This window comes from Lissotriton helveticus, chromosome 5_1 (assembly GCF_964261635.1).
Source record: "Lissotriton helveticus chromosome 5_1, aLisHel1.1, whole genome shotgun sequence".
NCBI classification, from domain to species: Eukaryota; Metazoa; Chordata; class Amphibia; order Caudata; family Salamandridae; genus Lissotriton; species Lissotriton helveticus.
The window spans coordinates 1510471215-1510483517 of record NC_136065.1 but is presented as its reverse complement, the minus strand read 5'-3'; the positions used below and the strand labels follow the sequence as shown (position 1 = coordinate 1510483517).

The following is a 12303-nucleotide window of genomic DNA, read 5'->3' as shown; positions in this document are numbered from 1 at the left end:
CCCCAACTGTCAACTGGCAGCCTGCTGGCCTCCTGCAAGTAGGGCAGAATGGCTCACAGGAAAGGGATCACAAGGGCCTTGGCTGGGAGGAGGTGTGAGCCACTCTGACAGGATGGCCTGGGCGATGTACCCACCAAATGCACAAGTTTTAAAGGGACATCCCCTGTCACAGGCAGATGCATCTTACACCTAGGCCGGCCATTGTGCAAGTAGCCAGAGTGGCATCAATCCCAATGGGGGGGGGGGGGGGCGGGGTTTTGGACGAGTTCCGGAACTGGTATGCAGGGAGAGAGACTCATTTCCCTGGACACACCTCAGGGGTGTGCCCCGAGCTCTGTCCATGGTAGACAAAGTTGTACCATGTGAGATTTCGTCAGAACAATGAATTATGGGATTGTTTAGGGTCAACCTCCCAAGAAGTGTTATCAATGTGGGTTGGGTAGCCCCTGGGAATAATTTCTCTATTGGTCATGGAGTTTCCTTACCAACAAGCTAGTGTCAGGCATAAAATTGGAACCCTTGAGTACCTTCTTCAGAGCACTGCTGGACTTGTGGAAGACAGAAGAAGAACTGTGCATGCTGTTGAACCTGAGGAGAGAAACCTCAAGGGCTGCTCCTGCTTCACCCTTGTACCCATAATAGAAGAGTGGTCTCCACGGCTAGTTAACTTACCTCCTAGTCAGAACCTGGAAGACAAAAGCTGCAAGAAGTCCACATTTCTTCTGCGCCTAGATGACCTACTCCAACTGGTTTTGCACTGAACCCCGCTGGTGACTTCTGGGACATTGAGTCTTAACCCCCAAGTTTTGCCTAAAAGGTCCTGGATCCTTTCTTAATCCATCCCACCCCACCAAAATTGGACACTTGAAAACTTTTTCTGAACTTTTTGCAAAAAGAACCAGAGGCTACCTCTGGACCACCACCGAGATAAAACCCATCAATGTCAAACTGCTGTCAGACTCAATTTGCTGGTTTACCCAGCTGAAAAGATCCCGACTTCCAGAAAGTCCAAACATAGAAGATTTCACCAGGACCATTACTAAGCAGCACCCCGACGATGCCTTCCTGGCCAGCAACTTTACTTCACCCACTCCAAGATTTCCTGCCTTTGATGTTGAGAGCCTTGATCTACCCGCCGGAGCCTAGGCTCCCTCTGAGGTCCAGCCAGCTGCAGTAGAAAAGTCCCTTTTTGGATCCACCTGGCACCATGACCCACACAACCCCGATTTTCTCTAGAAAAAAGGCTAGGTCAGAAGGCAAACTTTCCACCAGGATGAACTTAGTCCATGTATCTGACACGCTCTCAGCCTTAACGTTTGACTTTGACCTGGCCTAGTGCAACTACATACCTACAGTTGGTGCTTTGTAATTTGTGGCGCTAGAAACATCTAAACATTTGAAAAATCATATCTCTGGTTCACTACATCTGATGTTTGGTGTTTTGATGTCTATTTGCTAATTAAAAAAGTCTCTATTTTTATAAAATGGAGTGGGATACATATTGTGTTGTGTTTTCTACTTTAATCGTTTTGGTACGGATAAACGCTTTACACATTTCTCCTCAGTTAAACTTGTCTGCTCTGTGCTACTGCTACCAAGGGTTGAGCTCAGGTTTCAATTACTGAGACCTAACTGGACCTAGTAAAGAATAGTGTCACTATTACTTGAAGAGGACTACGATCCACCTCAACCAATAATTTACTTTCTCACAGAGAGCAAATGAGTTCCCAGAGATAAATATCCAAAAGGCACCAGGAGTTACTTAAATGCTTGGGCATAGATTCTTCATCAGGAATGTTTTAAGGCATGGGTAAAGTTGGAAGCTGCCCAGGGTCGCCATCTTCCAAGGGGCCCCTGCTTATGTGATCTTTCTCTCACTCTATGCCCCCATATATTATCGTCGGATATTGAAGCAGGCTTAAATAGTGGAAAATAGGCAAGAAAATTCAAAGTTACTCCAAACATGGGGTCCCAAAACATATCTGGCCCATTGCCCCACAAAATACTAAAACGCCATTGGCCTTCAGTACAATGGCAGGGCATTTAATGTGTTCTGTATTCTCACCTCCCAAATCAAAAATGCCTCCTGCAGCAGTGGGCTTAACAGTCACAAACCTTACTGCCCTCATGGATTGTGAGTTGGGTGGACAAATTGACATTTGGATCCATCATGACATCTGAACCGCCTTTCCACAATCCTCACAAGATGCTACTAAGTTATCACCATGAAGACTGCAATTCACTTGTCATTTTTAAATGTCAAAACAAAATTAGGGAGAATACTTTAAAAGAAATTCTTTCATTTCTACTTTGTTTATGCTCTCCAACCTTCACATGAGCATGAGTGGGTCCAGTCACTAATGTACAGTATTTTATGTTGGTCTATAACAGACTCATGTTTCATAAAGCCCCTGACAAGCCAGGTAGGTCACAAGGCTAACATGTTTTTTTCTGTCTGCTTTATCAAACTTCCTTTGTTTATTATTGATAGGTATCCTGCTGTAGCTGGCATGAGTTCTTACTAACAGGATGCTGCTACTGGCAGAATACTTGATCAGTAGGCCTGGCCGACCCATGCACCTACTTGCAAGGGTAGGTACTGATCCGGAAACACTCCAAAGAGTGGGTCCTATTTAGCAGCACAACTTCTCCTTTTCCTTTGTTTCTATGTCTACTTTAACAGGCCTTGTGCTTACCTGCTGGTTTGAGAAGTAGTATATATTAGAGTGGTCCCAGTGCAGTAGCAGCATTGGAGAGGGATAGGGAAAATATTTACAAAACATTCAAAATCAAGTAAACAAAAAAGAGATATTCTTTCAATGTTATTTAATCACATTGAAAATATGCATGTATGCAGAGAACAAATCTTGAGTCACAAATAAAGATATCAAATTTCAATATGGCAGTGCCCGAAAAGGGAGAGGGGAGGTGGGTGGTGATTGAGAGGTGATGGTGAGAAATAGTACAGGGTAGTCACATAAAATCACAAGCAATTCTAGCATATACCCTTCATATGTCGAGTAGTCAAGTACCATTACATCAAAGTACATAACATTTGTACACAATTGCCATGTAACACAGTTTCACAGTATACGCATTACTGTTGAATGAGATGACAGATATTCAAGTGTCTTCTGACTCCGGGTTTATCCTTTTTTGTAACCGGTGTGAGAAGTAGGGCAGGTGAAGACAGTGACCATGGTGTGCCAGCAAGGAGTAACCATGCGAGGGGTATGGACTTTGGTAACGGAGGACATGGGCAAGGGAGCAGGCCAAAGGCAAAAAGCTTACCACGCCAGGCAGGTGGGAGATGCAGGTGGGAGATGCAGTCTCAGCACAACAGACCACACAGGGCAGGCAGGAGGAGCAGTGACAGAACATGGAGGCCAGGGGAGAGGTGGGAAAGGATAGAAAGGCAACTATGCAGGACAGGCGTAAGAGACTGTGCTAGCATAACAAACCATGGAGGGAAAGAGGGAGGGGCAGTGGTAGCACAACGAATATGGAGGGCAGGTGGGATGCGGTACGGGTACAGCCGCAACGGAGGGCAGGAGTGAGGTAGTAGGGGCCACTGCATGGATAGTGGCAGTACAACTGATTCCTCTGGGACCTCCCACAAGGGCTAGGGGTTCAAGATATCCCTACTCTGCCCCCTATATGTTTCGTCAAATTGTTTAAGGACACAGTGACTTAAAGATACTGCCAAACAGCTTTGGTGATGTGAAACAGCCAATCATATTTTCTCTTTTGATCTGCCGGTTCCGCTGTATTCCAGTGTCTCTAGATATCAATACATTTTGAACCTTAATTTCTCAAAAAATACTCAACAGACTTACACCAAATCACAAAACATATGCTTTCTGGGTAAATATCAATCTCTCTGCCGAATCTGGTGTAGTTCTGGTTAGCTGTTTTGATGGCAGCTGTGTCTAAAGTTCTTATAGGAAACTGCAAGGGAAAAACGCATGTTGGGACACCCTGTCCAGCTTTTCTCAGCTCCCGCTTAATGGATTACCTTGAAGCTTTCCAGGAAGGAGCTGAAGTGGAATGAACCTTTTCTTTGAAAAATGTATGTGATGTTACCACAAGCAGCGCCAAAGGTATTAGTAAACCAAAACAAAAAAAACCTATTTCCTATGGAAACTTGTTCCTAACTATAAATACACAGCAAACACTGCATAGTTCGAAAGCAGGGTATGTTTTGGCAAGTACTTTAGTCAGATGCCTTGAGTTCTCAATAGTTTCACTGGTGAGCACCACTTTGTGGTCAGTCTATAATTCTTTAGGAAATACCGTTTTACTTCTTCTTATTGCCAATTGTTGTGAGAAGGCAAGGAAAGCAGATGTGGTGGTAATGATATGATTACTGTATTATTTATTTTATTTATTTATTTAAATGTATAATGCGCAGCAGCTACCCAAAAAGGGTTTCCTGGCACAGGCTTTATTGTCACAGTTCCTTCCTCGCTGATTGACCCTTGAAATGTTTCAATTTTTGGCATTGCTTGATCTGAACACCCTTATTTTCCGTGACTGAGACACTATGAGGTCACTTTCTCAACAAAAATAAAAGAACTAAAAGAAATACTTCTAAAGGAGAACATGTTCTTTCTTTTTGCTGGTGCCTCATGGGACAATTTAATTACAGGTCTCCAAGGTGAAGTCGCATGTAGTAAGGATACTGTGTTTGAAAGTATGTGGGTGGCCTTAGAAAGAGAGTAATGAAGATTTGCTGTACGAAATTGGACAAAAAACTCGAACGTGTTTTTTTTTATCACTGAAATGGTGAAATTAGGCATTACCAAACTGTTAACCCAGGTAAAAGAGGGGAAGTTACAAAAAATACAAAGAATGTACTTAAACAGGAAAATATTTCACACTAAAAAGATCATTGAAGTCTCAGAAGGGACTTGACAAGTGACAGATCTAGGTGGTAGTGGTGGATGGGAGTGTGGGTGTTCATATAACATAAAATAAATATAGATAAACCAGATCATGGGAGCATAAATCAGCTTGGATAAAAATACATTAAAAAGACTAGGTACCATTAAGCGAGGTGGCCTGATAATGATAACGACTCATAAATCTTACCTCTACATTCTCAGGTGGGTCCGAATTTCTTGGCGAATGTGGTACTGTCATAGCAGCAGGTTGCGTGACTGCAGGAGTAGTAGCCTGCTCGGTGGTGTCCATATGTGCAGATGATGTCTCAGCCATGGCATTAAAGTGCAGGGCATTATCGGTGGCATTTGTTTCAAAGACTGTAGTGTTTGTTGTAGCTCCTTCATCTGGGGTTGTGTCTTCTTCTGTGGTCGTTGTGTGAAGAGTACTCATCTCCTTTGTTGGGCTTTCTAAATTCAGAAGACAATAACATTTGGTTGAGACTTCGCACAACTTCCCGAAAAGTCTCCCTTGTTTTGTGAATCAGACACAAATCATTCCATTCACCTGAGCGAGCAAGGAGCACACAGAGGAGCTCCTGCTATGATGGAGGACTTCATAATCCCACCCCCTAGGACTGTCTCTTTTCATGGCCAATAATACCCAAGCCCCTGGAGGCGATTCAGTGCAGAGCATGCACTATAAAGACAAGCATGGGGAATGCCACACGTTTCGCTTTTTAGGTCGAGCCTGCGACAGCCTTGCAAGACACGACTGTTTATGCAAAAGGGCTTGGAGCCTTCCAACTGCTTACCATTTGTTGACTCTGTGTCACTGTGTTCCTGTCTGTGGAGCTGGGACCAAGCACAGAAGGATTCAAGTAATCAGTGCCTGTCCGCTGCTCGTCACATGCTTTCCCCAACCCCTCGCTTTTTTTTACCATGATCTGCTAGGCAACATGGCTTAAAACAAAAGCACTATGACGTGGTGAACCCTGGCTTAAGATGCACCCTACCAGTCTCTCCTAACTCCTGCTCGAGCCTCTAGAACCCAATATAGACGGCACCTGTATGCATGAATGGACATATCCTGCACGGAGGCCTGTTACTAACAAACCACTCACAGACCCCTCTTCCCTGATAACACGAACACAACTTTCACTGTCGGCCATTCGAAGTTTAAAATAAAAATAAAAAGCCTTTCTCTGTTTTATTCACAAGCTATTGCGTCAGGGACCCCATAAGCATCAGAGTGCTGCATGTCCTTGTCGTGGGTATATGGCTCAATATAAAGTAATGGAGTCAGACCACTCAGAATAGTGTCTTAATGCTAATAAGAGCATGACAGTCGAACTATAGAAAACCATAACATTGCTCTCCTTGCAATACAACGGACTTCCAAATAAACACTCTCCATGGAGTTTTGGTCTACCTTTCTGATAATAGCGTACGTGGATGTTTTGTGCGTGAAAGTATGGTTGTGGACGACAGCGTCCTTTCAGTTTGACTAGTGTTAACTATTGATTTCCCGTCACTGGGGCATAACTATAATTTTCTTTGCAGATTATTGTTTTCATGTATGGGTGGGGTTGTGGAGGTGGTGTGGTCTACTGGCTAAGTTGCTGTTATTACATGCAGGAATGAATCTTCAAACCCCCTTATTTTTGACACCCATAACTTAACCCATAAATTACAAGCACAGGGTGATAGCATCTTCTTATAGCCAACAATGCTAATTATTGTTGGAATTCTAGAGGCAGGGATTGCATGTGGTGCGGATGTTTCTAGAAGTACATTGTGTAAATTGTAGATATGGACCCACTACAGATAGGTAGGAACAAAAAGCAGCCTTTTAAAATGTAATGCCAGCTCCATGTTGCAAACGAAAAACATAGCAAGTTTCTATCTCTGCATTGCTGTTGGCGGGTTGGAGAGGGTGTCCTTCCAAAATCATTTTTTTTTAAATGGCGCCCAGCACTGCATGTGTTTTCTAGGTAAGCCAACATACCTAGGAACATTCATCTACTGCAACAGTAAAACAGTAAATCCCCAATTACATATCAATGGGGTAACCCAACAATACCCCAAAGGATCGAGTACAATGTGATACGCAACAACAATGGTCCAAGCAGAGAGACCAATAGGGGAGACAAGATTAAACCAATTAACTTATCCTGAACTGAATATTGCCCAGACCAGCCTCTTCAACCTAGATTTATGGGGTAAGGTATTACTTTCAAGAATATGGAAGAAAAAATTAAATGATATCAATACTTATCACACACAAGGAAGTCAATGCATTCATTATAATATATATATTTATACACATATATATATATATACTTGAAGATGAAGGATCACAAGACAACAACAGCCAGCCAGGGCAAAAATCTGGATCCCAAAGGATACAATGAGTCACAAAGAAATAAAATATCCAAGAACAAAGTGAATCAAACAGATAGATTCACCAAAGAACAAAAATATATTTCCACTACAACGTTTCAGCTTCCGCCTTCCTCAGGTAGTTTCAAGATGGTAAGCTCAGTGGCTTCACAGATGACACAGCTGAATTTTCAAAAAGCATCATGAGTGAAGATTCCATTTGGAATGTGGAATCAATGCAGTCCTGAGAGTTCTTGAGATATGCAGTAATCAGGTTGTATTGTCAGTAATGTTCAGTCCATCTGGATGCAATGATTTTAAACGGTACATCCAGAAGTTTTCCGTGGAGTCCAGTAGTTCTTCCTTTGAGACATGTTCCACGGGGAAAATCTTCAAATCTGATAGTGAATGATCCACAAGGTTAAAATGATTGGCTACAGGCTGGTCAATTTTCATATTAATTATTGCTGATTTGTGGTTCCTGAATCGTGTGCGGAGGTCATTCACTGTTTGGCCTTCATATTGTTTTTTACAGATTTGCCGTTGGCACTGAATCACATAAATAATGCAAGTTGAGCGACATGTATGATGCTGCCTTATTGCATAGGTCCTTCTGGTTACATAACTAGTAACTGATGATGTTTGTAAAAGGTATTCACACACGATGCACCTTTTAGAGTCACAGCAATGAACCCCTGCATTTGTTACAGCTTGCTTGAGTTCAGCTCTCACAATAAGAGATCGTAAATTTGGAGCTCTGCGGTAAGCAATGACTGGCGGTTTTGGAAAAACCTTTTGCAATTTTTCACAAGTGGACAGTAAGGGAAATGTTTTTTGCATTATATTTCTGGAGTTGGGAGCTGATGGATGATAGTCAACTACAAATGGAGTTCTGTCACTTTTGTTTCTGGCGTTGGTATTCCAAAGAAGTGCTTCTCTGGGTAACTGCAAAGACTTGTCAATTTGTTGCTGTATGATATGCAGAGGATAGCCTCGCCTTCTAAATAATGTAGCAAGCTCCTGTAGATGGTCTTTATAGGTTTCCTCATTGCTGCAGATGCGTCTTATTCTGAGTGCTTGGCTGTAGATGATGCTCAGTTTAGTGTGATGAGGGTGACATGAAGTCCAGTTTAGATACAAATGAGCATCTGTAGGCTTGTGGTACAGATCAGTTGTAATTTTGTGTTCATGAATGGTGACTAGCACATCCAGAAAAGGGAGATGATGCTCGGTTTGGTATTGCTGCTGGTAAATTTGATGGTAGGATGGATATTGCTGATATTAGCTGTAAATTGTTCCAATATTCTACTTCCTGCATTCCATATTATAAATATGTCATCAATGTATCGTAGTCATACCAGTGGTTTGATGCTAGAAGTAGCAAGTATACTGTTCTCTAGTTTGCCCATGAAGATATTTGCATAGGATGGAGCCATCCGAGTACCCATGGAAGTACCTTGTATCTGCAGATAGTGTTTACCATTGAATGTAAAATTGTTGGATTTAAGGATAACTCTAGCAAAGTTGGTAAGCACATTTGTTGATGGTTTTTTCACAGTTCTTTTACTAAGAGCTTCAGATAACGCCATAAGTCCATCCTCATGTGGTATATTGGTGTATAATGATGTAACATCAAATGTAGCCAGAAGAGTATCGTCATCAAATGTGTTGGTTTGGTTTAATTTTTGAATAATCTGAAGGAAGTGACTGGTATCTTTAACAAATGATGGAAGTTCCTGTACAATGGGCTGGAGGTGCAGGTCAATAAATAAAGATAGTCTCTCAGTGGCGGTGTCATTGCCAGAGATGATGGGACGGCCAGGATTGTTCATTTTGTGAATTTTGGGAAGCATATAAAATCTCCCAGGTCTTGGTTGGGGATGTTATGTTATGTTAATAATTTCTTATATAGCGCACGTTCACCGACTGGTTTCTTGGCGCTGAATATAGCCTGTACCTGAACCTGGAGTGGCTTACGCATGGGCCTGTGAGAACAGCCACGTTTTTAACAATTTCCTAAAGCTCAGGAGGCTGTTACAAGATCGGATTTCAAGAGGAAGGGAGTTCCAGAGTTTAGGAGCCAGAGTCGCAAACCTGCAGCCACCCTGCCGTTGTAGTTTAAATGAAGGGGTGACCAGAAGTTGCAGGCTCGTAGAACGAAGGGTGCGGGAGGGGGTGTACCTAGGTAAGAGACATTTAATGAATTTGGGGCTGTGATCGTGAAGGGATTTAAAAATAATGCAGGCCGTCTTAAATCCAGTGCGTTGGGAGATAGGAAGCCAATGAAGTTTCCTCAGCAGGGGTTTGGCGGAATGCCATCTTGGTTGTTGATGGATTAATCTAGCCGCCTGGTTCTGGACTAGCTAGAGGCGCTTGCTGAGATAGAGCGGTAAGCCAAGGTAGATAGAGTTGGCGTAGTCCAGGTGAGATAAAACCAAGGCTATCACCACCTGAATCAACGCCGAATGAGTGAGCATGAGACTGATCTTCCGAATCCTGCGCAGCTGAAAAAAACAGGTGGATACCACTGTGCCTACATGGGTTTTCAAAGATAAATCATTGTTGATAGTCACCCCTAGACTTTTTACTGAAGGGGAGGGAATGGGGGGAGAGCCGAGTTCTGTGGGCCAATAGTGAGGGCCCCAGAAGGTTTGGCTATTCCCATTCAGAATGATCTTGATCTTGCCAGGGTTCAGCTTCAGGTGGAACAAGTATATCCGCTGTTGTTTCATCAATGAGGTTTAAGCACCTGTACCTTACAACCATGTTTTTAATTTGTTTGTTAAAATCTTCAGTGGGATCAGTTTCTAAAGGTTTGTAAGTGTTGGTATCCATTAGTTGTCTCATTCCTTCCTCAATATAATCACTTACTTTCATGGCAACCACTGCACCACCTTTGTCTGACGGTTTTATAATGACATCCATTCTCTATTGAAGGAGGTGGAGAGCTTTTCTTTCTTCTTTGCTAATGTTATCAAAAATCCTTTTAGGTGTTGATTCCTTGATGTGTTTGCTGATGGATAAAATGTATGTATCAAGAACAGGATTCCTAACACATTGAGGAGTCGATGATTTGGGATGGCGGAACTTCTTAAATGGATCTGGAAGGTAGCTTGGCAGACCAACATTAGAATTATTGTAAAAGTATTCTGCGAGTCTGCATCTTCTCTCGAAGGTTTTTAGGTCTCTCATCATGTTGGCCGTATTATGGTCCTTCAGTACAGAACAGAAATAGAGGCCTTTGCTCAAGAGGTTCAGTTCACCTGGTGATAGGAGCCCTCCAGTCAAGTCAATAACTGAGTCAGATGTCTGGAAGGGTTGAAGCTGGCTGATGCTATGCATTCTTTTTTGTCTTATAAATCTTCTGTTCTTTTTATGCGGTTTATTCACAGGGCTTACACTGACAAGAAAATTTCCAAAAACAAAATGATTTACGAAGTGGTTAGTTGGAAGAGGAGGTATATGAAATCTTAACATATCTCTTTTTAGTTTTTCAGATTTAATTTTAATAGAATTCCTGGCAGTCATCTTTTTTACTACTGCAATCCTCTGAAGTATGTGTGCCACTTCAGAGTCACGTTTTGTGTTCTTTAAAAGTTCCAGTTCTTTTTGTAGCTTGGCTTTAAGCATCTGCATTTTTGAATGGTTACTTTAATAGATACCAATAGTAGGGCCATTGATGAGTTATGCAGTAAAATATTCCATGTAGCGGACCATTCACAACTAGTTAGTTTAAAAGGTGGCTTAGACTTAATCTCCAACCCCATAGGATAGATGTTAAGTTTTTTATAGAGTTGTAAATGTGCTATTGTAAATTGGCACTTACTGATTTTCTCCTGGATGAACAGCGCATATCTAGGATGTAGATTTGTTCTTGACATGGTGGTTGCTTCTGGCTTGAGTGTCGGATCCAGGGAGGATAGAGGTTTGTAATCCCCAAAACAGTGTACTTGAAGATGAAAGATCACAAGAAAACAACAGCCAGCCAGGGCAAAAATCTGGATCCCAAAGGATACAATGAGTCACAAAGAAATAAAATATCCAAGAAAGAAGTGACTCAAACAGATAGATTCACCAAAGAACAAAAATATATTACCACTACAACGTTTCAGCATCCGCCTTCCTCAGGTAGTTTCAAGATGGTAAGCTCAGTGGCTGCACACACAGCTGAATTTTCAAAAAGCATCATGAGTGAAGATATATATATATGCGCAACTTGACAGTATAATTCACATTATTTACATACGGTCCATCCAGATAGGAGATAGGAGAAAGAAGGTGCTCAAAGAGCCCTCCTGTGTGAAATTTCCATTAGAGAACAAAAAGAGGATCCGTTTCGCCTGGCAAAAAGGGAGAGGGGCCAGTTAAAGCCTCAACAGCGGGTCTTCATCAGGACTTGGTAAAAGGTGGGAGCTTTGCAAAACGTAATCACAAGACAAGGGCCAAACAGATTCTCGCCTCAGAGGGTTCATAAATAAACCTGCGTGTGGATTGGCCTTGGAGAGGGACTTAGTTATAAAACTAAATGAATAGGCTGTGGCTTTCTGTCTCAACAAGCCACGTTCACAATTCTCTGAGTGATGAACTAAACCAGAGGGAGAGCCTGAGGAGTTTAGCCGATTAAGAGGCTTCCACATATCACCAATACACGTAAAGCCACAGAGTATTTGTTTAACTGAAAAACTGCTGAACGTATTTATACTAAATTTGTCAGAAGGCTAGATCTTTGCATAGAAAGCGTGTTGTTTGTGTTTTGATGTAAATCTGTTCAGTATTTCTTTTAGCAATTAATCATCAAAACCTTTGTAAATTTCAAGCTGCGGAGATCCACATACCTGAAAAATCTCATGCTGAGATTTGAAAGGCTGCCCCACATCAACAAAGACATAAGGGGCAGTGTAGGGATACCCCGATCCCTAAGTCTGGTGGTGGGGTCAGCCTGGGGCCAAAAATGTCTTTTTTTTATTTTGCTGCAAATTCAGTGAATTTGCCCTACTGTTAATCCACCCCACCCTCCCCAGCAAGAACCAGGACACAGAGG

General features: G+C 42.2%; 1 protein-coding gene across 4 annotated transcripts in view; it reads right to left on the bottom strand.

The window, feature by feature from the left end:
* Window positions 1–12303, bottom strand: part of CD34 (CD34 molecule) — a 243154-nt gene that overhangs the window by 109454 nt on the left and 121397 nt on the right. For all 4 annotated transcript variants that reach the window (XM_078644506.1, XM_078644509.1, XM_078644508.1 and 1 more), the window contains exon 3: window positions 5092–5351. In XM_078644506.1, the coding sequence (XP_078500632.1) occupies window positions 5092–5351 (260 nt within the window). The remainder of the gene's footprint in view (window positions 1–5091; window positions 5352–12303) is intronic.